At 37.7% G+C, this 24198-nt stretch overlaps 1 protein-coding gene across 4 annotated transcripts; it reads right to left on the bottom strand.

Moving 5' to 3' along the window:
* Positions 1–1102: 1102 nt before the first annotated feature.
* On the bottom strand, positions 1103–23876 carry LOC144066719 (LIM and calponin homology domains-containing protein 1-like). Of its 4 annotated transcripts, none has more exons than XM_077589985.1 (27): positions 23661–23876; positions 22152–22222; positions 20843–20912; positions 20577–20683; positions 19805–19835; positions 17933–18046; positions 17706–17853; positions 17152–17281; positions 16030–16186; positions 15730–15878; positions 15346–15529; positions 14233–14703; positions 12893–13057; positions 12753–12809; positions 12337–12451; positions 11582–11731; positions 9414–9439; positions 9233–9340; positions 9066–9134; positions 8566–8708; positions 8389–8433; positions 8204–8256; positions 7965–8136; positions 7718–7891; positions 7517–7625; positions 5869–5971; positions 1103–1228 (listed from the first exon to the last, which is right to left on the bottom strand). In XM_077589985.1, the coding sequence occupies exons 1-27, from the start codon at positions 23727–23729 to the stop codon at positions 1125–1127; spliced, it is 3294 nt and encodes a 1097-aa protein (XP_077446111.1). In that variant the 5' UTR covers positions 23730–23876; the 3' UTR covers positions 1103–1124. The 4 variants fall into 4 exon arrangements, with proteins under 4 accessions (XP_077446111.1, XP_077446136.1, XP_077446119.1 ...); XM_077589993.1 differs by lacking the exon at positions 1103–1228 and adding an exon at positions 5066–5669; XM_077590010.1 differs by lacking the exon at positions 7517–7625 and having other exon boundaries at positions 1188–1228.
* Positions 23877–24198: the final 322 nt, after the last annotated feature.

Raw genomic sequence — 24198 nt, 5'->3', positions numbered from 1 at the left:
CTTTTAGGCACTAAATCTTTCACACTTCTCTCACAGCCCATGCCGCTCGCTAACTGTGACCTGTACGTATCTAATTCTGTTTAATTTTCATACCTTCTACAGCCTCTCTGATATCATAACTCCACTTTGTGGTAACAAAAGCCCCTAAGAAGCTTTTATTTGTTAACACAAAAGTCCCTTGGCTACACAAAAAACACTTCCTGCCTTGTATTAAAAAGGTTTTATTCATACCGATTTAAAAAAAAAAGTTACTTCAGTGTTGTTATTTCTGAAAACACACGACTGCCACAATATTTGCCCATTTTTTACACAAACATTTGTTGTTAGATGTACGTGATGTAAAATAATATTAGGGGGTTTATGCCCAGAAACGACCTATACACGCAAAATCACAGTAATTGTGCCCCTCTGTAGGTTCAGTCTTTTGCAATCTAGAAACATTTTCTATTCAATTTTTTTTGTGTGTTATACGTCGTCCAGCGTCATATACATTTAAACAATGAATGGCTGCCTTTTAGTGAACTTTGGAGCAATCTAGATTCATATTGTCATTGTCGCACATGTTATGCAAGGTGTTATCTACACACGAGATGGTTTGTTTCACAAGCATTTGCTTCACAGATCCTTTTGGGGAAGTGTTGATACAGTTTCCCTTGAATAATCTTATTAAAATGAATATCTGTTTGCAGGACAAGCAGTGTTTCCTGTGACATGCTAAAGACTGTCAGGATAACAATGAAAACATTCTTTTGACCCAAAGCTTTTTCGTTTTTGGGAATCTGGGGGTCCATTTCTGCTACTATCAATACCTGTTCATATCAGCTATTACCTCTTCTCCAAGTATTAGTGTGTCAAACTGCCTGACTTGACATCCATTGGTATCACAAGGTTAGAAAATGTTGAAACACCTTAAAAATAACATTTCTTTTTACTATTTCTTTGACCTTTCCTAACATTTGTTGTACTAAATGGAATTGCATTAGAATAGCATTGCTACTATCATCGATCCCAGGTCGGTCCTCACCTGTCTGGATTTTGCATATTCTCCCCGACCTTGCATGGGTTTTCTCTGGGTTCTCCATTTTCCTCCCACGTTCCAAAACATGCATGGTAGTATTGCACTACTAGACTTTAGTCGTCAATATCTGTGCCACTTGGCAGCAGAATCTGCAGTTGAAGTTGTAGTGATGTTGCGAAGAAGATCGTGAACGGAATATCAGTGTTGGGTCTATTAAGAAGCATAAAATTGATTACTATTCTATTTATTTATGTTAATTGTAGGTCATAGGCTGACATTAGCATCCTATCCACACTGTCCACATGTTATCGGGAAAAACAATACATCTTTGTGAGCATTAATGGTGCTTTAATTCTTGCAAATGCCAGAGCTAAAAAGTGGGTGAGAGCTACTGAAGCAATTCTGAAAGCGGCCATGTTACTTTCTGACAGTTTTGTCATGTGTTAATTATTAACCATTTTTCTGGGACAAATTCCTCCTTCAGGAATTAGAACTTATGAAGTTTTTTTTTTACTTCTCTATATAAAAAAGGGAAATGCAGAAAGATGAATCAATAGTTGAATAGAAATCACTCAGGCACATGAACCCAGGCATTTCAATGATTTAACTCACTGAATGTGAGTGTTGAGAAATACTTGGGAAAACAACTTCACTATTATAGCAACATAACAATCCCCAGACACCATGCAAACACTCCTGTGGATACAATGTAACATGTCAGTAGTTATGACAAGATTCGGAATGCTTGGAAGGATATTTGCAATGTCACAAGATCAAGATCCTTTCCTGACCTCAGTCGTAAACTAGAGACATTTGAGACCCAGTTTGTAGTGAGACTGGGTAAAAATAACACATCCATTATGAATTCAGATCACCGTTTATGCTTTTTTTTTTTTTTTTTTTTTTTTTTTTAATTTGACAGAGAAATGCTTGTAACATACTAGTAAATCAAGGACATTTCCCAAATGTGCCTTTTTTGTTGCATTTATCTTTGCAGAAAAGGGTAAAAGTTGCCAGCCTCCACTGGGCCGGTTTCAGTACACAGCGGCAAACCGGAGATCGGTGACAAAGCTGAGTCTTACACTGTGCTGGTAAACCTTGAGGTAAAATGCTGCCGGGGTTCAACAGCAGCAGGCAACAGAGAGGAAGCGAGGGAACATCCTCCTGCCCTGCTGCGGCTGCTTGGGCTTCCTCTTAACACCAAGAACCCCCCACGCACTCCAATTTAGTTCCCCTATAGAGTAGCTTGCTAAAGGGCAAGATATGAAGGAAGTCATTAGAAATGTATCAGTGACTACTATTCTCATCTCATCTCCTTTTCTGAACCACATTATCCTCACTAGGGTTGCGGAGGGTGCTGTAGCCCATCCCAGCCGACTTCGGGCCAGAGTTGGGAGACATCCTGAATTGGTGGCCAGCCAAGCTCAGGGCACAAGGAGATAAACAACCATACATGCTTACACTCATTCCTCGGGGCAATTTAGAGTGTCCAATCAGCCTACCATGTATGTCTTTGGAATGTGGGTGGAAACCGGAGTACCCAGAGGAAACCCACGCAAGCCTGCGGAGAACATGCAAACTCCACATAGGTGGAACGACCAGGACTTGAACCCAGGACCCCAGAGCTGTGAGACCGACGAGCTAACCACTCGATTCACCGGGCCGCCCTGTAATGAAGCTCTCTCTGGGAATATAGAAGTACTCTATTATCTACATGATTAAACTGAGGCCGGCCGGTGGCTCGAGTGGTTAGCACGTCGGCCTCACAGCTCTGGGTTCAAATCCAGGTTGGTCCATCTGTGTGGAGTTTGCAGTTTCTCCCCAGGCCTGGGTGGGTTTTCTCCAGGTACTCTGGTTTCCTCCCACATTAAAAAAAACACATGCATGGTAGGCTGATTGGACACTCTAAATTGCACCTATCAGCTGGGATAGGCTCCAGCAACCCTGCGACCCTAGTGAGGATAAAGCAGTTCAGAAAATGAATGAATGATTAAATTGCAAAGTTTTCAGCATGCACTTTAGATCTTGTACTACTTTATTTTCATAAGCATCAATTAACTCACTAAGGGAAACACACAAAAAACAGCCCTCCCTTTCCATCCAAATGTCACTTCTGACAAAGAGTTTCTGGGAAATGTTTAGCAGAGATGTTCCACTGAAAGGACATTTGCCAGATATCTCTCAACTCCACAGTCAGCTTTCTGCAACTTCCACACTAAGGACACAAAGTTGAGACAGACTAACGCTAAACCAAAACACTAAAAGCGGATTTTAATGTCCTCATTTCATGCCATTTCCTGCTAATTGCATTTAAATGTCCCAACATTAGAGTTACCCACAAATGTGTAAATACTGCACAGCCTAATAGATACCTTGAGGTATTCTAGAAGCGACAGACAAAATCTAACAACATTTGCTAAAGAGAAAATTCAAACATTTGTAAATATAAGAGGTTTAAAAAGGGAAGTAGGCACAGGAAGGACTCAAAAGACAAACCTTTTGAGGAAAGTCTAATGGGTTTTTGAGGGTGGGGGTTATTTTAAGAAAAAGAAAAACTTTGAGGATTGTCTTCGAAAACAAATATTTTAGAACTACCAAAAGGTAAATAATAAAAACAATCACATAAGCCCCTGAAACTATTCAAAAAATTCTATAGCTGGGAAAGTAAACACAGGTCCTTTCCCACAATATTAAAAATGTATAATCAACAATGATGTGTACAGATCATTCTTTTTAGAATGGCACAGCCAAATAAATGAATTTACATTTTTCCCCTTTTGCTAAAGGAATGTTATGAAAAACTAATATATCGTAATATGTGTAAGGTGACCAAAATCTATTAGGAATCCCTATTGGTATTACAATAGGACAGTAAAGTGGCTTTAATTATAAACTACAACCTAATGTGACAAGTGACAGTACTTTAAAAAAAATGTATACATTAGGTACTTGTAATATGTGACCATCTATTTGAGCCATAAACCATCTTGACCATATGGCGTGTTAAAAATATTTTTTAAAGGTTTTTTTTTAGTTTACTGCTGCCTAAGGGAAAACCAGACTCCCTTTTCTCATTTGTCTCAATCTTGGCCCATATCCAACATTCATGTTTATTTAGGACTCATGTCCAAATGGTCTTTTTGCTAAGATTAGTTTAACCTGTATTGCATCAAATGCCAACACAATCTCATAAATCTAAAAGTGATTCATTTAGTATATTAGCTGAATACAAGAAATGCACTACTAATTTGAATTCAATTTTCATTTATCTGACATACCAAGTCTTTGAGCCAGGGTGAAAATTTTCCCCCTGTGACCCTGGGCAAGATAAGAGATATTAAAAACGGACAGAGCCGCATAATTATTGCCGTATCACAGAAGGCTATTCTCAAATAGACTTAAGTGACAGAGAGAAAAGCACTTCTCTATTTATGTACCACAGGCCCCCAAACTCTTCCGTCTTTTAAACATGTTCCATTTCCTGTGAAGATAGCTTCGGTTAAAGAGTCAAACTTCCTCCAAGAATACAGTAAAGCAGAGTTGCATTTATGGTATGCTCTTAAAAGAGATATACGCAATAATAGATTTAAATGAATAGCTAAATTTAAGTGTAATGCCTCCAAAAAAGCATAAATCCTGCCTTGGCTATTCACAATTTTTGAAATGTGTTTTCCAATGTGTAAACATTTAAAGTCTTTAAAAAATGATTAATTTCAAATTTAAAGTGAAAATCTTGCAAAAACCTAACATTGCTTCTCATACACAATTACATTGATGCCAAATGTCGATTACAGTAGTATGAAACATTTTAACTTAAACAATGACTGACTTATTTTGTAATAAAGCATAAACAATTTTTAGCTCTGGATGCATGCATACCTAGATTAAAAATCATTGGCAGAATTAAAAACAAAATGTCCATTAATTAGATTGCACAACTAGGGGATTTAGTAGAATAGAAAACTACTTTGAACATCTTTTACATGTTTGCATGCATATTTTTGATCAGTGATTATGAAGTCAGACAGATAATTTAGTTCAAATGTGTTGCTTTCATTTACAAGTTTATTACAAACGTACATATACAATAGATAAAAATTATAGTAATACTCTAGTCTGTGAAACGGCACTGAAATGACAATGCTATTACACAATTACTTGTGTTCACTGGTGACTAAATATCAGTACTAATATTTGAACATGACATTTACGCTAGCCTTGTTTTGACGAGTACGTGCCCCCTTGTGGAGCACATGAAAGTCAAAATCCAGTATAATCAATATACTTGGTGCATTAATACTGCTGCAGCTCTCATCGCTCTGTGTCACAGAACAAATACTAATGTGCAAATGGTGAGTTAACAAGGGAAATAAAAGTGCACTTGTACAAAGTGCACTCGTACAAGTTTAAATGTTTCCAAACAGTGGTTGTACACAATTGACTTTAGCTACACTATACTCGTAGAATATTAGATAAACATTTACCGATATAAAAATAAACATTTCTTTATCGTGTCAGACATACACATTAATAAAACAAGGACTTAAATTTTATGTTAGTCCAGAAAAAAAGAAGATTGAAACACTCAAGTCATAGTCTTCTCGGCAAGAACGAGTCCTTTGTTCTTCTCACACGAGTGTGGAACCGGTGGCTAAAATGTGACATGTTGGCATGTTTGAATAAGATAAACTTGAAATAATAGATTTTTTAAAAGATTGATGTTAGTCTAACAATAATAAAATGTATACATACAGACAAAACCTTAAGTAACTTTGTATATCTTAAGTATAATCAAGTTCTGAAAATTTGAAATGGACACTATGTAAAAGCAAAGGGACTAAAATACTCACACTTAAATTGGAAATAACAGGGCTCACAGTATGGTTTCTTGTTTAGAACCCGAACCTGTACTCCTGTCTCTGTTTTTCCAAGATACTGTTGACAGCCCACACACTGAGGAGGAGGAGAGAAAAGTGAGAAAAATACAGTCCAGCTGACAAAAATAGGGGCCTTTGTTTAAATACACCTTTTGTCAATGACAATACAATCATCAGTAAATATGTGCACACACACACTGGCTCACTCTGATATGGCCGCGACAAAAATAATTAAAACTTCATAAATCGGAATAAAGGCTTGAAATGTGAGTCAATGTTTATGTCTTAATAGCAACCCTGGTCAACTAAATCTGGACGATCTTAATGTGTCACATTTTTGCAATTTCTATCAAAAATGGGAACATGAAGAGCACAAAGGGTTCTTCTGCCAACTGATCAAAAGGGAACCAAGAATCCAAATGAAAAGCATTTCATAATACTTTTTGGTCTTGTTCAAAGTCAAGTCAAATAAAATACTCCATAAATATGGTCATCAGTATAAGATTGACGTGATTATGCTGATGTTACATCAGCAGATTGCTACAACATTTATGACATAACAGACAGTCCACCTATTAATACTAACTACTGTATTTTATGTCGCAATGAACACAAATCACAGCAGGCCAATGTGCCATCTGGAGCCGTTCAAAATAAATGTTTGGCCAAAGCACATGACAAAAAAAAAAAAAAAAAAAAACACTAAGCATCAGAACAAGAAATGGAGATTCAAAAATCATTCACATTAACCTGTGTATTAAATTGGCTGTAACAAGTTTTGCTCTAACCAACCAAATGGAGGGCAGAAATATTATTAAGGTCATTAAGGGCAAGTTTGGGGGGAAATCAATAGAAAAAACATGCTTATTGAAAATATACTTGATATTTGGCCAACATTGATGGTTCTGAAGGCCCTGGGCAGATTAAAACAGACTGAACTCATAGCAGAAAAAAAAATACATTTCCATAACCTGTCGCAGTGCTTCTCAATTCTCTTCTGTTACACTCCAATGATGAAGAAAACATTTCGCGACACTCCCGACGATACAATAGTCATTTGTACAGCTCTTCATATTATATCATTATTTTCATTAAAATAACCAAGAAAAAGAATGAATTCTACTTAGAACATAAAATGCCTTTCCTATTCCTGCATCCTCACCCTCTTGCTACTGTGACAACAAAATTTCCCGAATACGGGATGAATAAAGTTATCCAATCCAATGATTGTTAGCAATGTTTATCGGTAAAAAGTGCATCAATTTGCCTTAATCAAACTGTAAATATAGCATTTAGGTCAGCAGAGGTCTTGTTATTGTAGATACAGTAGATCAAAGTGTTGTTCCGAATACAAATGACAATCAAAATAAATAATTTTGAGTACGTATCCATTATGAGTCTTGTCAGCACATTGTGCAACGTTGAGCCTGGTAAATCTGAAATACATTGGGGAAGGATAACTAACGCAGTTAACAGGTGACCTGCTCGACAACCCAATGGAGAAATTTCAATCATCAATGAACCGTACTGAAAATAAAAGTGCCGTTGAACTCTACATGAATATTTCCAGCAAATCAACACAAACGTGACGACACCAAGACCCCCGTAATTAGCCTCTCACCTGAAAACAGGCAAAATGGAAGCAGAGACTAAGGGCTTCAATAACCATGGCTGGCCCACTACTCAGGTGACCTTCACATACACTGCAAGTTGTCCTCCCACTGACCATCCTGGGGCATCACACAACACAGCTCAAAAGTTGAACAGGCTAAAATGACACCAGGTGATGACTGTGGGAAATGGGCTCAAATAATAGTGTTACCTGCCAGGACGGGAGTCTGTGGGGGTATTTCTCTGGAATGGTCGGGATCCGCTGTTGTAACTGGCAGTAGAGTTCCTACTTGGACCACAATAATTGGCTGCAACCGAGTGTGGTCTGGGATAACTTGATGTAAGAGTTGAACGAGGGGTTCTCAAGGTATCAAGAGACTCATACCTGGAAGCATAAAAGAAAAAAATGACGCTGCTGGTAATGTCATGGCATAAAAGCCAAAATGACTGCTTTCAACCTCTTAAGGGGAAGTCCAATGTATATTGGTTCCTTGTAAAAACTGCTGCTACGCTGACGTATCCAGCTATTGTCAGTCAGAAGCTGAGTTCGCTTTTTCATCTCCTCCAAAATTTGCTGCCTCTCGCGCTCAGCCTGGGAAAGGGACTCTTCTTTCCTTTTCCTCAAATCACCTGCACCAAGAAAACGTTAGTGTCAAAGGATACAGACAATTGTAAAAGGGGGAAAAACTCAGCTAACCTTTTGGTTGTTTGTAAGAACCACTTAATGCTGGAGTTGACAATGACTTTGCCCTGAGAGAAAAAGAGAGGCTCAATTTTTGTATATACCATTTTACTGGAACCTCTGTGTAAAATACAAACATTAAGATAAGTAATACATGGAATGATAAGGCCCCCAAAGATATTAAGTCTATTTATTCTAACCTGTGTGCAGGAGAGAGCTGAGCAAAGCCAGTGGTGCTCTCAGTCCTAAGGTGTTATGTCATCAGCACGTTGCCAGAAAAACAAAAGTAGACTCAAATGACTCAGATGTAAATGAAGGGTTGGTGAGTCACTCAAAGGTCAAGTAGAATAGAATACAATTCCAAAATAGCATTTTACCAGTCTAATCCATTCAGATCTGTAACTGTGCCATTTTGAGATTTAAGCTCAAGTCCTTCGGGGTGCTTCTCCTTTGTTTTTGTCAAGCTATTTAAATGAATCCCTTTGGTAGGATTCTCGATGTTTCTCATTCCCAAGTTAGCCTGAAAATAAAAAGATATGTCTGCAGAAACTTGGGTTCAGGGTGTTTACATAGACGAGGGAAAAGATAAACCCAAAACATTAACTTAATATTTCCCATTTAATTGCTAAAAGTAGCAAAGGCCTGTTAATTTGAGACCACCTATTTAAACAAAAACAATGGTGCATTAAAGCAAAATATCATTCACCAGTATTATAATTTGAAAAAAAGTAAAAAAGCAAATAAATAGGCTATAAAATGTTTGACGAGCGGAAACACATTTCAAAAGAGTAATATCCTACTTGTGGAAAATTGCACATAAAACCTAAATCCAGAAAAGTAACTAGGGCAAAAGCAATACACCCAGCCATCCACACACCTCAATTGCATAGTGTCTAGCCTTCTGCCACTCTGCCTCAAGCTTCTGCTGGTCTCGATCATACTGCTCCTAATCAATGCAACAAGCACACAAGGTCTCATCCAGTATAACGCAGTACATGCCGTGTGTCATCTTCCAATTCAGCAGAGTGCTGGTAACTTTTTTACCTTGAGGAGGCGCTCTTGTTCTTCCTGCCACTTCTCTTGACGCCTTCGTTGGCTTTCGTGGTCCCATGACCAGCTGGAGGAGGAGGAAGTGAGGGATGGCACCTGGAGCTACACAGACAGAGAGGACATGATCACTCACTCTCACAGACAAGCTTCCTTTGATCAAATGGTGGAAACTTACATCTGATATTGCAGATTCTGAACCTCCTGCATGGGAAAGCAGAGTGCCAGTTATAAAATAATAAACACATCCGCACATGCTAGAAAACATTTTACTATCTATCTATTTATCTATGCATGGAAAGATAAAAGGTGAAAGGATAAACACCAAGCCATGACTGGCAATGTATATGGGAAGAATACTGTATTTAAGCAAATGAAAATAGAAGTAAAAAGTGTAAACACTATCAAGCTGTGCCTTGGACGAGTTCCGTTATTTCAGGGTAAAACTGAGAATTGGTGTAATTTTATGACATTTGCTAACAAATCCTGTTTAAATTCATAAAAAAGGGTTTGGAATGGGTTGATGTCAGTCTTGCACACTAAAACACCATAAATGTCACGGTTAAGTCAATTAAGGATCACATAGCGCTACAGTCGAGTAAATTTTGATTGCCATATAATTTTGCAAGAAAAAAGCCACTTAACTTCTAAGCTTTGCTATAAGTAAATGCACCCACATGAGAACTGGTCTCCATTCTCAGTATACTACCAATAGAGACCACATGTGTTGAATCTATGGTTCAGTGTTTCAAAAGACCAGCAAGGCTTAACCTTGAGTTCACATTTAAAAAATAAAAAAAATCTGGGATCATGTGCTGGCAAAATAGGGAAATTTGAGAAATGTATTGCACTTATCTGCTAATATATAGTACACAGTTTCATAATACTGCAGAGAAAAAATTGAGTCAATTAACATGAATTGGATTTGCTCAGTCTGGTGGTGCTTTCAGAAAAAAAAGTTTCAACAATTGTTAACAAGAAGACGTAAAAGATTTTCACACAGCGCCGACATTTACCACATAAGTAAACCCAAGAGTTGAACTCTGCAGAGCCTTATGGGGAGGAATCCAACACAGCAGAAGACAATAAAAATTACTAATCTTGCTATGGTAAAATTGCAAGTGCAGTAAATTTGACGGTTGGTTGCACTTTAGTTTAAAAGCATTGATATATACATTCCAGTTTTCATTTAACGAGACATTTGTATTTGTACATTGTTTAGTCTGATTTTTCAACACATTTATTAATGTGGCTGCAAGATCACACACCAAATTTTAATTACTAGTTCGATACAAGGCATCGTAAACATAACATTCTGAGTCGGTGGGTAATTATTAATATTTTTTTTACACATGCATTTTAATGGATCCACGTTCGGTATCATTTATTACACTGTGAAAAATTAGCATATGCAGAAATCCAAACTAAAATTCACGCACGCAAAAACTGCATCCACAATGGTGAAAGAGTTTAGAGATTGCCACTTATACTCATCCCAAATATCAGATATTTTGTTGTGAACATAAGGACACCAATGATTTAAAGATACAGTAAATTATTTAAGATACCATGGGTCTTGGCGGTAATAGTCTTTGTGAAAATAGAATTACATCATTATTTGTTGTTCATTATGATTCTCAAATAGATACCAATATACACATTTTTGATATATATACCATTATGGCCCAAATGTTAAACGGTGTTTTTGGCATTGAGATAAGACTGAAAAAGTGTCGGTCATCTTAATTTTGGGGTCTAGACATTATACCCATTCGCAACACTAGATGGCGTTAGATATCTTTAACACGAATGCTGAACACTGATGGTTAATGCAATTAGTTGTTTTATCACAGTAGATTTATATTTCAAAAACCAGAAGCCATGCATTTACAAGTGTGAGGAACTTTAGTTTACATATTTAAAAGTTCAGAAATTAAGATGTGATACAGTTTTGCATTATTTGAATGAGACAAAACATGAGGATTTTTATATATCGTTATATTCATTTGTTTCAGATGTGCTGTAATTCTGTATAAAAAAATGTTTAATTCGGTGATCAAAAAGTCATTTTTCATAAGGATCGTCTCATATACGGTTATGTTCCTAATTACTTGTACTGTACCAAGATTCACTGTCATAGTAAACGTTTTTGAATTTTAGCACAATGGTGTGGAGATGCTGAGGACAATTTTCTCACTAAAATCACCTGTGTTACGGTTTAACACTAGTCTCCACAGCAATAGAATTTAAATACTATTAGTGTTTGTTACAAGACTTTCATTTAATTTACATGCGTATACACACGCACCCTAATATTCATACGCACACATTATACATGCAGCTTACCTTTCTTTTCATTGCTCTGAATAGGCATAGTAAGAGGGCCAATTTGCAGGGCAGATGCCATTTTTTGCTCCCATAGGCTGGAGCTCATGTGTCCTGCCAGATCGCCATCAACAGTCAGGTTCTCGTCTACACGCAGCTGGCACACCTCCGCTGCCGAGAGAGGGACAGCCATCAAGAAAATGAAGACAGATAAGGACACAGACTGCCCCACACAAATAAAAAGGTACCGATTGAAAAACTTGCTCAAACCAAATGGGGGGGGGGGATGCATTTCTGGGAACAAGGCTGCTACTCCAAATGTTCCCAATTCCCGGAAGTAGCTTCTACTCTTGAAAGTGTGTCATCCATAAAACTTTTCTATAAAAGTGTTTCTTCTGCAATGTTTGTAACATTGTGATGTTTTTTTACAGGTACTAGTTCTTACATGCCTGCACAATACAATGTAGCAGTCTGAGGCTTTCACAAAACAAAAGGAAAACTCTAGTCTAGACCGTTTAAATATTCATGGTTGGCTTTTAAAAACCGCTAAAGATGTTATAAACACAGAGATGACTTGAAATAAAGCTAAAATATAAAGATAAAACTAAATACATTAGGAATCTTTAATTCGCTAGTAACTAAAATTAAACAGAAGATGGTGAGGTCATAACAAATTAAAATGTAATCAAACAACACTTCCATATACACACACAAACATAACACTTAAGTCAAACCAATAGGTCCAATAAGCATTCAGCGGGAGAAAATTATTTTACCTGGTTGAATACATTTTATTCCTGAGTCACAAGCTTCCCAATGAGGTTGGAAACTAAAGTATGGTCTACTGTTCTGCAGAAGCGCAAGACTGACACTTGCGTCACTCAGCTTGACCTGAAAAGCATGCAAGGGCACACACACTATCATCATATACTTTCAAAAATCTACTCAAACATGTAAACATAGGCAATTACAAGTGTAATCAAAAGAACCATCAAAAGTCAAATCTATTATATTAGACAAATTTGCTCCGTTGATTGCTCCCAATTATGTCTTAACCATCTCATTTACTTCGATCAGTTGCCGTCACAGACCAGTATGCAGTACAATTGATCTATTTTATGATATTATATGCTGGAATAATGTGTGACAAAGATGTGGGAGATTGAAGTAGCAATAGTGAAATATACCATACCTTGATGACATCAGTGCTCGCAGTACTTGACGGAGTTGTGAGTTGACTGTGTTGTGGCTGCATGTGTTTTGAACACAGTTAGAACCACAGCTGATAGGAATTGGTCTGAAAGGTCGGACCATAAGGGTCACCCACTCTACCTTGGTGAAAGCAGTCTGCTCTTCATGGTTGGCTGGCTGCAATGTAACCTGATGATGACCTCTTAGGTAAGAACTGGCAGTCTGCCTTTTGAGTATGGAATTGGCAGGTGGGGAAGGCGTGCACTCTCCTTCACTAGCGCAAATCAGACTCTGGTCATCATTTACCTGGTTGAACAAACATAACAAAAAGTAGTGTCAATTAACACCGGGAATACATAGCACTAACTATTCACCCTGAGAATACTTATGAACAGGACAAAGACTGTCAAGTGACACCATTTCATATCTTATTAATGGAAAAAAGTAGGTAACCATTATAACACAAAGCTGGCCATTCACATACACAGGAAATGCTCCAGTTACATTTAGTGACACGAGTCTACCTTTAACACTGAGCACTTATCTCCAATGAGTGAAAAAAAGAAAGATACACATACAAAAGGAAATAGGAGATACACAGGTAAAGTGAACACAGACAAATACATAAATATGGTATATTCTTAGATCTCTTCTCACATTTATACCCCGACTAGCTTAATAATGACTGATTAATCATGAATGGTGTCAGTGGAGCGGCATTTGATTGAATCACTGATGGTTAGAGCATCTTTAATGAAGATAATAGGGTGTTACTTAAGCATAAATGAAAACAAAAAAATCTCAGACAAACATTCCTGCAACAAACACGACTCACGCCGTTTCTGGTGCATGATTGTATGTTCTTGCAAGAATATTAAATTATTTAAGCCCATCCCAGTTTGCTAGTTTTTTCACTCTCCAAAACAAATAATTAAACAGGATAAGTTAACTGAAAGTCTCTAACAAATTTGTGTATTATATTAGTCATGATAATTTTTTTTAATGCAGCCCTCCTAGAAGCCAGTAAAAGGGATATCTCATTTATCACGAGTGCTTCTCTTTAATAATAAGTGATGAATCAAGTTATATCCTAACCTTACATTTTTTTACACTAGTAGAGATTTGAGACCAGCAAAGTCAAATTCTACGACTGATTTTTTGAATATATTTTCAAAATTGACACCATTATTTACTTCAGAGATTAGTTTACTACAATGTTCAACCCAAGTCCATTCCAAACTTACACCTATAAGTGTATATTTGTATGCACAATCGTCCTCACCTCAGGACTCATTTCAAAATGTGCCAATAAAAGAATACGTGCATGTTCTGAACAAAGGAATAAATGTCTATAGAAAACAGAACACATGTGTACAATGACAGTGTTTTTTAAATTTGTAAACAAATGTACTTTCAAGCAATATTTCTAATGTTTTTTTCAGATGTATAGCATACTAAAAATATGTAATGATCAAACTTACATTGCATAGTCTTGTAGAGATCCTGGACTGCTTGGTCTCAAAGGGCCTGGCTGTGATAACAGACGAGAGACGGCAAGATCCCTCAGACTGTCTGAAGCCACGAGGAAGGCTAGCTGAGTCTGACCAAGAAGCAGCTCTGGTCAAAAAGGTTCTGGTGCCAGCAGTTGACTGATATCTACCTTTGTCTCCAGGTATTTCAAAAGGGCCATCATCTGTTGCAATTTCAGACATGCTTTTCTGCTTAGAATCAGCCATATCCACATTATTAACTGATTCTGCAATGTCTTCAAAGACTGGTGCAAATAGAGTAGTCATTTGGGCTACAACTTCCTCAGGCTGAATGGCATCACTCACAGAAAGGCCTTGGGTTTGAGAGCTAAAAGTGTTTGCTTCTGCTCTGTTTAATGCCAAAGATGCAAATTGTGATGCCTTTTCAACAGTTTTCTCAGACGTGGGTTCAGCTGGGTTTCCCTGACAAATGTCAACAATCAGAAAACATAAGTTACAGGAAAAAAAAATGTATTTCAACGATATCGGAGCTACCCATTTTTGCAGTGATTATTCCGCCTGACTTTTGTACAGGTAGTATGAATTCGATTCCTGCTTGATGACTGTGATTGTGTGTTTTTTCTGTTTGATAGTGCCCTACGATTGGTTGGCAACCAGGTTAGGTTCTCCCCTTCCTGCTGCCGTGGGTGGCTGGGAGGGCTCCAACACCCTCCACAATGCTTGAGGATAAGCGGTATGGAAGATGAATGAATATACTGAATTCTATGCGACTGTTTTTACACTTGATAGTAAATAGCAGTAAATTATATCAATACTAGTAGCAATATAAATGAGTAAATCACTGATGACACCCCAAAGTATACACCCTTCCTCCCACAGTCTAGGATAAACTAGCCCTTTTTGGGGCGGGGTGTATTAAGAGAACCTTAAAATGGGACATTTCTGACAGATACTCCGTCAGAACGATGGAATGGAATGAATAGTGCATTGTTTAAAGGCTTTTTCCCCCCTAGAATAATTTGTCAATTGTACTAAAACTAGAAGCAAATACAGATTAAGATTTTGTTCTCCATTCCTTAAGAGACAGAAAACATGTCAACGTACCAGTTTGGGTAAAATGTTATGGTGGGCACCAGTAGAGGTGAAGCTAAATGGCACCTCAATGGCATAGCTTTGAATCAGTGGAGCTCGACTTTGTGTCCAGAAAAGAGAGCTTGAGAACTTTGATGGAGGAGATGTGGAGGGAGAACGTGGGGCAGGGCTGTGCCTTTGTGCTGACAGCTGGTCTCTGGGGAATTTGGATGTAATGGAAGAGGAGTCAGAGTAATGAAGGCAGCAGAAAAGATGGAGGATCTGTCACATTACTCTAGTTCACCGTGGTATATACAGACGAGTGAGGTCAGCAACCTTTTACAGACGTTCAAAAACATATGGCAGCCAGCTACAGACTTTGCCGTATGAGCTTGCAATTTTCTAACTTCAATTTACCTTTCTAGCTGCACGGTGTGGTTTTCCTTCCCTCCATGGTCATTCTCAGCTCCATTGGTCATCTTGTTAATGACATTTTCTCGGTCAAGAGACCTTCGGCGCAGAATGGACTTTGCACTCCTGCGATGGTTCTTCCACTTTGTCAAGGCCTTGTGGACAAAAAGGATTTGGAACAAACAGTATACTGTAAAGACTTGTATGCATTAGTTAGACTTTATTGTGTTTCCAGTTTCACTGAAATGAATCTCCTACACTACTGCTGCGTCAACACTGATCATTTGGCATACAGTATGTACGTACATCTTGCCAACGTGCCTCACTGTCGCTGGCAGCACTGTGGCTCCTCCATGTCTTTTCTTGATTCCATTTAACTGTTTCAGTGTTCTGGCCTTTGCTCATAAAGAGAATTCCTTCAGAAACCTGAGGCGAAGATGGGATGTCACTCAATGACTTGCTCCTATTGCACACAAAAAAGGCATTAGAAATGAATGCAGCATAAATTGCCAGCCAGCTATTAGACACAGATTTGCAAAACAAAAATGGGCTAGCAGACCCATGCATATGTTTATGGAAATTTACATCGAAAACTAATGGATGTGTAATCGTGAATGCAGGCATAAGAATACATTCAGATTCTTGGCTAAGCGGAAGTAATAGGGTTGAATAAAAGTAATCAAAACTAAAGTTTGGATTGGATTGGATAACTTTATTCATCCCGTATTCGGGCATCGGGTATTGGCAGGCGTTGCATTTTTCAAGGAGCATTTAGTCTGTGGCTGACTACATTTGATGAGAAGGAACTAAGACTAAAAAAAATCATGTCACGAAAGTGTTTGGCATCTCTGTCAACAAAATAAACAGCAATAATATTTGCGGCATGATTCCTTTCTTGTTAAGTCAATGCAGCTGAAGCACACAAATTAATCTGCCACAAAGCAAATGTAGATTCCTGTTCATATGGACAGGTTTTGTGAGGCTCCCCTTTTTCATTGTAAATTTTAGTTACTACTTGTAGTTTATAGATTTAAAAAAAAAAGATTTGCGGGATTTGGATGCACAATCAACATTCAGCACAATTTGATCTAACAACCCTTCGAGTTAGATTTTCATAAAGATTTGAAATACGCCAATAAATATTTTAAGATTATCTTTAAACCTTCTCCAGTCTTCTTAAGTTAAAGTATTTATATATCAGCTATTCGGTCACATCTTCACAGCCTGCCCACATATCTGCGACCTGACAACCAACCGACTGCAGATGCTCTGAAAACAAGTCAACAAATATCTTTATCTTTCTATTAATACATTATTGTATGTACCAGGCTGCCCTGCATGGATGGTAATAAAACCAATTAGTGAACAAGAAAAATCCCTTGAAAAAGAACAGTTGTCACATCATTTGTGGCAAGTTCATTTTTTTACCTGAGGGATGTAGGAGAAACTTTAGCATTTTCTTTTCGTTTCCTCCATAGTAGTGTCGGTGGGATATTGGCCAGCTGCTGGGTGGTCTCCGTCCTAAATACTTGTTCAGCTTCTGCATCACTTCCACAACCTTCAGGAATAAAATATATCACACGTGTTGATGATTGTTTATGTTAGCGTGCCATCTTTTTGGCATTAGAAAAGTGGATTGTATTTTTAAATTTGCAGTAGTTGTGTTGTTTATTCCATTTTACCCAGAGCTGTTTATAATACCCGAGCCACCCATAAGTGAGGCTAACAAAAATTAATGCTTAAAATCCTCCACTAACATTACATAATGGCCACTTTGTAGGTCCCATTAGATTTATTGCAGCAATTATGTAAACATATACAATATAGTCTAACATAAAGTAAATGTTCAAGTGAAGAAAAAAAACAATGTGGGGATCTTGGAAATACAGCAAGTATTTTGTTTTATAAATCTTGAAAAAGGACAAGACATGCTAATTTTGGGTGAGTGTGTTATGGACGATTAACCACTGATAAATGTGCACCTTCACTATTTGCAAGTGGAGCTTGGGAGTCTACAGAGTCAATGCTGTCCAAAGAATTCTCCCTCTTATAGCTCATTGTCCTCCCTGGATGATTAGACTCTCGGTCAGCACCATCTTTCACAAACACATTACTGCCCTCATTTAGAGCCTGAGAGAAAAACACTGTTAGCAATTTTGACGGATAATGTGACAGGTTTGACACAATAAACTGAAGAAAAGTACAAGACCTTGGCCAGAGCCAACCCCAGAAGCCCTTCAAAGGCCTTGAAGTTAAGATGGGAACCAGTGTAGCAATCATCCAAGTAGGCCTTGCGTCCCAACCAGTAAACTGTGATAAGAACCTGAAATACAATACAAAAGGAAATAGTATGCACAATCGAATCGAAGCCAACTCCATGCTAAAGTAAAAGGCTTTCATCCACAAAGCTGCATTTGACTTTATTTGCCATTTTATTAAGTTAGCAAGAGTGGGGAAAAACAAAAACATATTTATGAAAGATGAAAGACTGACCCAAAAAGAAAAGCAATACCAAAAAAAGATGCCACTTGCATGAAGGGTACAGATTGCTGTGGATTCTTTTATTTTTACCCTTATAAAAAACAAGTGGCTGGAGAACATATGTTCTAAAGGAGGTGCAGTTTTGACAAAATGTTTCCCTTCTTATGTTTTTTTCCCAGTCAAATTGAAAAGGAAGCATACTTGGAAAATGTTGTTTTTTTCATAAATAACGAATAAAAATGATTATTAATTATTGCATAGATGTGTGAATGTGGTGACCCACCTCTCTTAAGAGGGTGAGACAGCACAACTAGAAAACTAGACACCAATTAGGAAGACAAGCTGATATGTGCATGTTGCAGGGATAAGTTGTTACCAAAATTGTAGCAAAAAAGACAAAACATTTAGTTGCAGACAAAATGCACGGTATGTATTAAAATTGCATGACAGAATGAACTTCAATGGACACAAATTGACCTTAATTGCCTAATAGAAAGAAAAAGGGTACTCCATTCCAAAGAGACAGGCCACTAGCAAACAGGCTCATTAATGTGTGCATGTGGTCAACCCGTGTGAATTCAAATGGTGGTTCCGACATAACTATGCAGCTTCATGTACTGAAAAACAATTTGCAAGATTGGTTGCCAAAAATGCTACTACAACCAGAATCAAATATTGTAAAGACTTTTTGCCACACGCGAATCAGGGTAGCCCTAATCATGCCATCTGTGTTCATATTATAAATGTCACTATTATACAGGACCGTATTATAGGAAAACTCAAAACTACATCTGTGCACAATATGCGTGGGGAAGATTAGCACACCTCCACTCACGAACAAAGCAAGCGTGTAATGGGGATATGATGATCCCTCTGCAGTTTAAAAAAAAAGTTAAAAGTGCCCTGGGTGTGTAGCAGTCTTTCGGTTCTCTTAAGGCGGGTAAACATAGCAGGCCTGTGATTGTGCATTTTTGTCTCCACTATCCATTGATCGAACAATTGGTAGACAATATCATTCATTCTGACCGTGAAAGCGGGAGGAACACGCGTTTACGTAGCTTACAGAACTGTGACAAACGAGATGGAGAAAGAACTGATCCGGAAACTGGCTGATGGTGGCAGGCGCGACACAGAATCAAAACAATAACTTTTCGCGGCTGACAATCGAGTTCCAAAGTGGGGAATGTTTAAATTCAAAGAACCCTGTTGGAAGTATTTAAAAATCAATTCATATGTGGTTCACAATCAAGACCTCACATGTTCCTGCTGAGAGTATAAAACACTTATACAGGGTAATGAGAACAGACGAAAATTCCATCGTTTCCAAAAATGGCACGTTTTAAAGTTTCACTTACTGTCAATAAAATATTTCTTTCATTGCTTTTTTTTAAATTGTTAAAAAAGTCCGTTTTTGGGGGGTGACCCCATTTCTAATGATTTCATAGAAAATAATCCATTAATAATTATTTTTTATAAATTCCAACATGAGGGTTTGCAGAGTACTATTACTGCAGATTGGAGACGAACGGTGGATAGTCTGCAAAATGTAAAACTACTATGGACAAACCAGGGCAAATGTTTGTTTAAAACCGTTACTCACATTTTTGAGTCTTCGACTGCTCTCGTTTCGCCTACAATTTCAAAAAGAAGAGAAAGTGCAATTATTGTATGAAATAATTGATTCAATCAACTGCTAGAGTGATGTAAAATTTCTGGCAGCTCTTACCGAGAAACTACAGGACGCAGGTGAAAAATGTCAAGTGCTCTACCTTAACCAGTGATACGGCACTGGAGACTGTTTTAATTGATATGTATATATATATGAATAGCGACTTGATTTTCACAATGGGGGAACAACTTCTGGACTATAAGGCTTCTTAATGATTCACAAAAGTAATTCCAACTTTGTTGCCTTTAGTGGGAGTGGACGTGTTCACTGTTTAAAACAGAGAAAGAAACGTTGGTAGGGTTTAAACCCGGGATTATTCTGACATGATGCTTGCTTTGGTTTCGACAGCCTTCAAGCATATTTGGTTGCTTACTTTCTTAAATTGCAAATCTTAAAAAAAATAAAAATGACTGTTCCTCCACAGTCTGCTTGCTCCCATGACACCTAAAGCAAATCTGCTAACAGCAGAGTGGACATTTATCAATTGTTTTCAACAAAAAATAGTGAATGAAAATAGATTAAGACACAAATTAGGTTTAGAATTAAAAAAAAAATCTTAAAATAAATAAATATTTTAATTCCTTTAGATTATGGAACATATACAAAACAATTCAGAAAATATCACAACATATGAATAAATTCAAGTATTACAAAATAGAGAATTACTTTCACCCAGTATTAAGATTATGATCGACCAATGCACCTGACTATTGGTCGAGTTGACAGGTCCTGAAGATCTCCCGGGTCAAAGAGCTGAGATTCATTCAGTCCAAGTTTCCCACATGCTTTTAGAAACACATTTATGTTATCCTGTGGATCAAACCCCAAAATTAGGAACAAAAGTTTCACTAGGCTATGGACAGGACACCCTGTCAGATATGACGACTCACTGGTGAATACACGCAATCTTACCTTGATAAACTAAAATATTCATATCGGACACACGGTGAAATGAAAAACATCACTTACCAAACCAGCAATGGGAGTAGAAGGTCTGTTTAGTTTCTTAATGATTCCGGGTTTTAATTGGTTGACTAAGCTATGGGGGAAAATGAAAAAGGCAGTATGAATTCTAAAATCTGCAAACAGACACTATCAGAAACTGCATCATTTTATTAATAAAGGCATTTGTAATAATTGAAAATATGTTGGGAGGGGGAGTGGGGGTCATTCGAAATGTATCTTTGATATGCATCATAGTCCCAAATCTTAAATAAGAATGTCCCTCAATAGAAATACTTTGATCAGACTTCCAGCAGTAGGCAAAAAACGATTTTAATGGGCCAAAAACTGTGCATGCCAACAGAAAGATTGCGGTTCAAAACTTTGAATATTTTAGTTTTAATGCGGAATTACTTCCACAAAGTGGCAGCAAGTCTGCAAGACTTGTTGAAGGGTAAATATGGCAAGATATGGAAACACATGGGGAAACAGGTTACTGAATGGCATCCACATTTCATTTTTATCTCGAATGCCTGGCCGTTTCCAGGGTTACCAGATCAGAAAGAGTGTCTGGCCCAATATCGCAGTCAAACAAAAAGAAAAATGCCAAATTACAACCTATCATCCAAGATAAGATTTTGGTCAGAAATTCCAAAATTTGGTGGAAACCCACTTAATCTGGCAATACAGTCTTTCTCCCATAATCTGGAACATGAGCAGAAGAATTTCACTCAGGAATTAAATTTTGGTGGAGCGTCCCCTCTATCGTGGGGTTTGCATATTAGGGATATCCCAATGTTGATTTTTTTTATAGCTGCGTTGGATACAGATACCGATACAGAGTATCGAATTGGAAGTTTTGTTGCACTTTGGATTCATGTGTGGGTGGATTTCCCCACACAAATAAGAAACAAGAAATGCCACTTTTGTGTTTTCTCCCCCAGACCGTTTGTCCCAAAATGGCTTTAAAGAGTGAATGGTTGCAAGTTAATTTCAAACACTGCTGAGTAGAGTGTGCATTATTGTGGAACCATGTTGGTGTTCCACACTTGTAACACTAAATATGATGAAGTAGGTAGATATGTAGAGCAAAGTTAGAGCACAACACAGACCCTCAGCAACACAAACAGCAGGGGTGGGCAAACTATTCCACAAAGTGCTGCAGTGGGTGCAGGTTTTTGTTCCAACCCATAAGAGCAAGCCTTTCCACCAATCTGGTATGTTAGATGTACAATTAGCGAATTGCAGTCAGGGCTTATTGTTTCAGTACCGAGGATTTTTTTTTATTGCAACAACAATAAAATACGATATACACTGCAGCAACATTGTGACTTACTCGCAAAGCAAGACTCCATTCTCAAGAGCTGCACGGAAGTCACTGCAGCCGAATGACTTTCCGGTTACCTCCTGAAACACAAAAATAATAATAAATGCAACAAATTAATTTATTTCAACAGCAGGTTTGTGCTGTCAGTCATCCGAAATCATTCTAAGGAAACTGTTCTTATTCTGTCTATTATACTAGAGATACAGGTGCATTGCCTGGTAAATCTTGAAGAATTATTTGCATGTTGGTTAGGTTGACAATTTTTCTTTTTTGTTTTGGTCATAGAGTAGAGCAGGGATGGCCAAACCGGTCCTCGAGGGCCGCTGTGGGTGCAGGTTTTTGTTCCAACCGATCCAGCACAGACATTTTGACCAATGAGATTTCTGAAGAAAACAAGAAGCACCTGACTGCAATCCACTGATTGCACTTGTAGGACACCCGATTGGTGAAAAGGTGTCATCTTGATGGGTTGGAATGAAAACCCGCACCCACTGCGGCCCTTTGTGGAATAGTTTGGACACCCCTGGAGTAGAGTAATCAAACATACTCATCACCATCCACTTCAGCTTTAGGAGGCAAATGGCCCAGATGTGACATGAGCAAGACATACAGATGTTTTCTCTAAAACAATTAGGTGTTGTTCCCCATTGAAACAAATGATATCCTCTTCAAAAAGGAAATACAATCATTTTTATATTAAAAAGGGCTAAACGAGACCTCAGTGCACACCAGTAACTAAAGTGACCACGAACGAATGCAAAAAAAGTACCACGGCTGAAAGTGCTGGAAAGGCTAAAAATATTACTATAATTAACATACAAAAGGTGGGAATATATCAGATGAGGGGCTCAGTAATCAGGACACAATATGAGATTCAGCTCTACAATTAACAAAGGGGCCTTAAAACCCTCATTAGTTAGTCCAGGAATCCATGACCACAGTTTGATGCATCAGTTGTGTGTTTGAAATAAGAATGATGCTTTCAGTGGCATTACAACTAAGCTGGTGCCCCAATTAAATATAATTAACGGAATTATGCTGTCAATAAAGTATTCTACAGGTTGATGTGTTGCACTAATATACCATTTTTCAATTGCAAATTAGAAATTTGCACACAAATTATATTTGTTTACTGAAACTTGCAAAGACAACAAAAAGTTATTTAAAAAAATATATATATAAAGTAATTAAAATTCTAATTTTAACCAGGGGTTAAAATGAGTCAAAATCGACAGTTGAACACAAATACAGCAGACATTAAATTGAAATACGACACAACTTTTGGGCAATGTACAGAACATTTACCAACTGATCAAAAGCAATACACAATGCTTCCATCCTAGTTTGAGTACACACAAGCAAAAACAGAAGTTTTTGTAAAACTTTCACACTTTGCACTTCACAATGGGGTAAAAAAAGCCACTGGATACTACACAAAACACTTTGTTTTCCCACATTTTTTTAAAGCACAAATGTGACTGTGACATTTAAGCAAAAATAATACTGTGAATAATTTACCTCAATCCAACGCTGAGCTTCATTAAAGGCTTCTGCGCAGCTGAAAGTGCTTTGCTGTCGCCACTCCATCAGGTTTAGATCTGAACAAACAAAGCAAAAAAACTGCACAACAACACTAAACGCTGGCGTACACACGGCAAACAATTGCAACTTCTCCAGACAATATTTTCCAGCAATGTTATTATTGAGTGCGCGTGTGCTAATTGGCGTCCAGTATGTCCCTCAAGTGATCCCATTTGCCAAAACTAAGGCGTAATTTATGAAAAAAATGACGTTTGGGTGCCCCGCCCACTCAGAAATCATCCAAAAAGTTTTCACTGTGTTGTGAAGTGGAACATGTTTCCTAGTGGCCTGATAAGGTATAACACCCTGGCGACTAATTTGAGCATAGGGTTCATGCAAAAATAATTCCAAATGTTTATGTTGTGCTTAAATCCACCCATTAGACTAATTACAGTACTAGTACTAATAGTTTTTTTTAAACATTTAGGAAGAGTATTTATTCTCAAAATTTTTATTTTTATGTTTGGGAGGCACT

Source organism: Stigmatopora argus, chromosome 2 (assembly GCF_051989625.1).
Source record: "Stigmatopora argus isolate UIUO_Sarg chromosome 2, RoL_Sarg_1.0, whole genome shotgun sequence".
In the NCBI taxonomy this organism is placed as follows: domain Eukaryota; kingdom Metazoa; phylum Chordata; class Actinopteri; order Syngnathiformes; family Syngnathidae; genus Stigmatopora; species Stigmatopora argus.
The sequence above is the reverse complement of the archived record's forward strand: the minus strand, read 5'-3'. Positions and strand labels throughout refer to the sequence as shown.

What these genes read in the sequence shown, in the direction of transcription:
- LOC144066719 (XM_077589985.1), bottom strand. Translation starts at nt 23,729, where the DNA reads ATGGAGTGGCGACAGCAAAGCACTTTCAGCTGCGCAGAAGCCTTTAAT. An exon ending in AACAAGAGCGCCTCCTCAAG is followed by an intron (nt 9,135 to 9,232) that starts GTAAAAAAGTTA and finishes TGCATTGATTAG; the next exon opens with GAGCAGTATGATCGAGACCA. An exon ending in TTCTTACAAACAACCAAAAG is followed by an intron (nt 8,137 to 8,203) that starts GTTAGCTGAGTT and finishes TTCTTGGTGCAG; the next exon opens with GTGATTTGAGGAAAAGGAAA.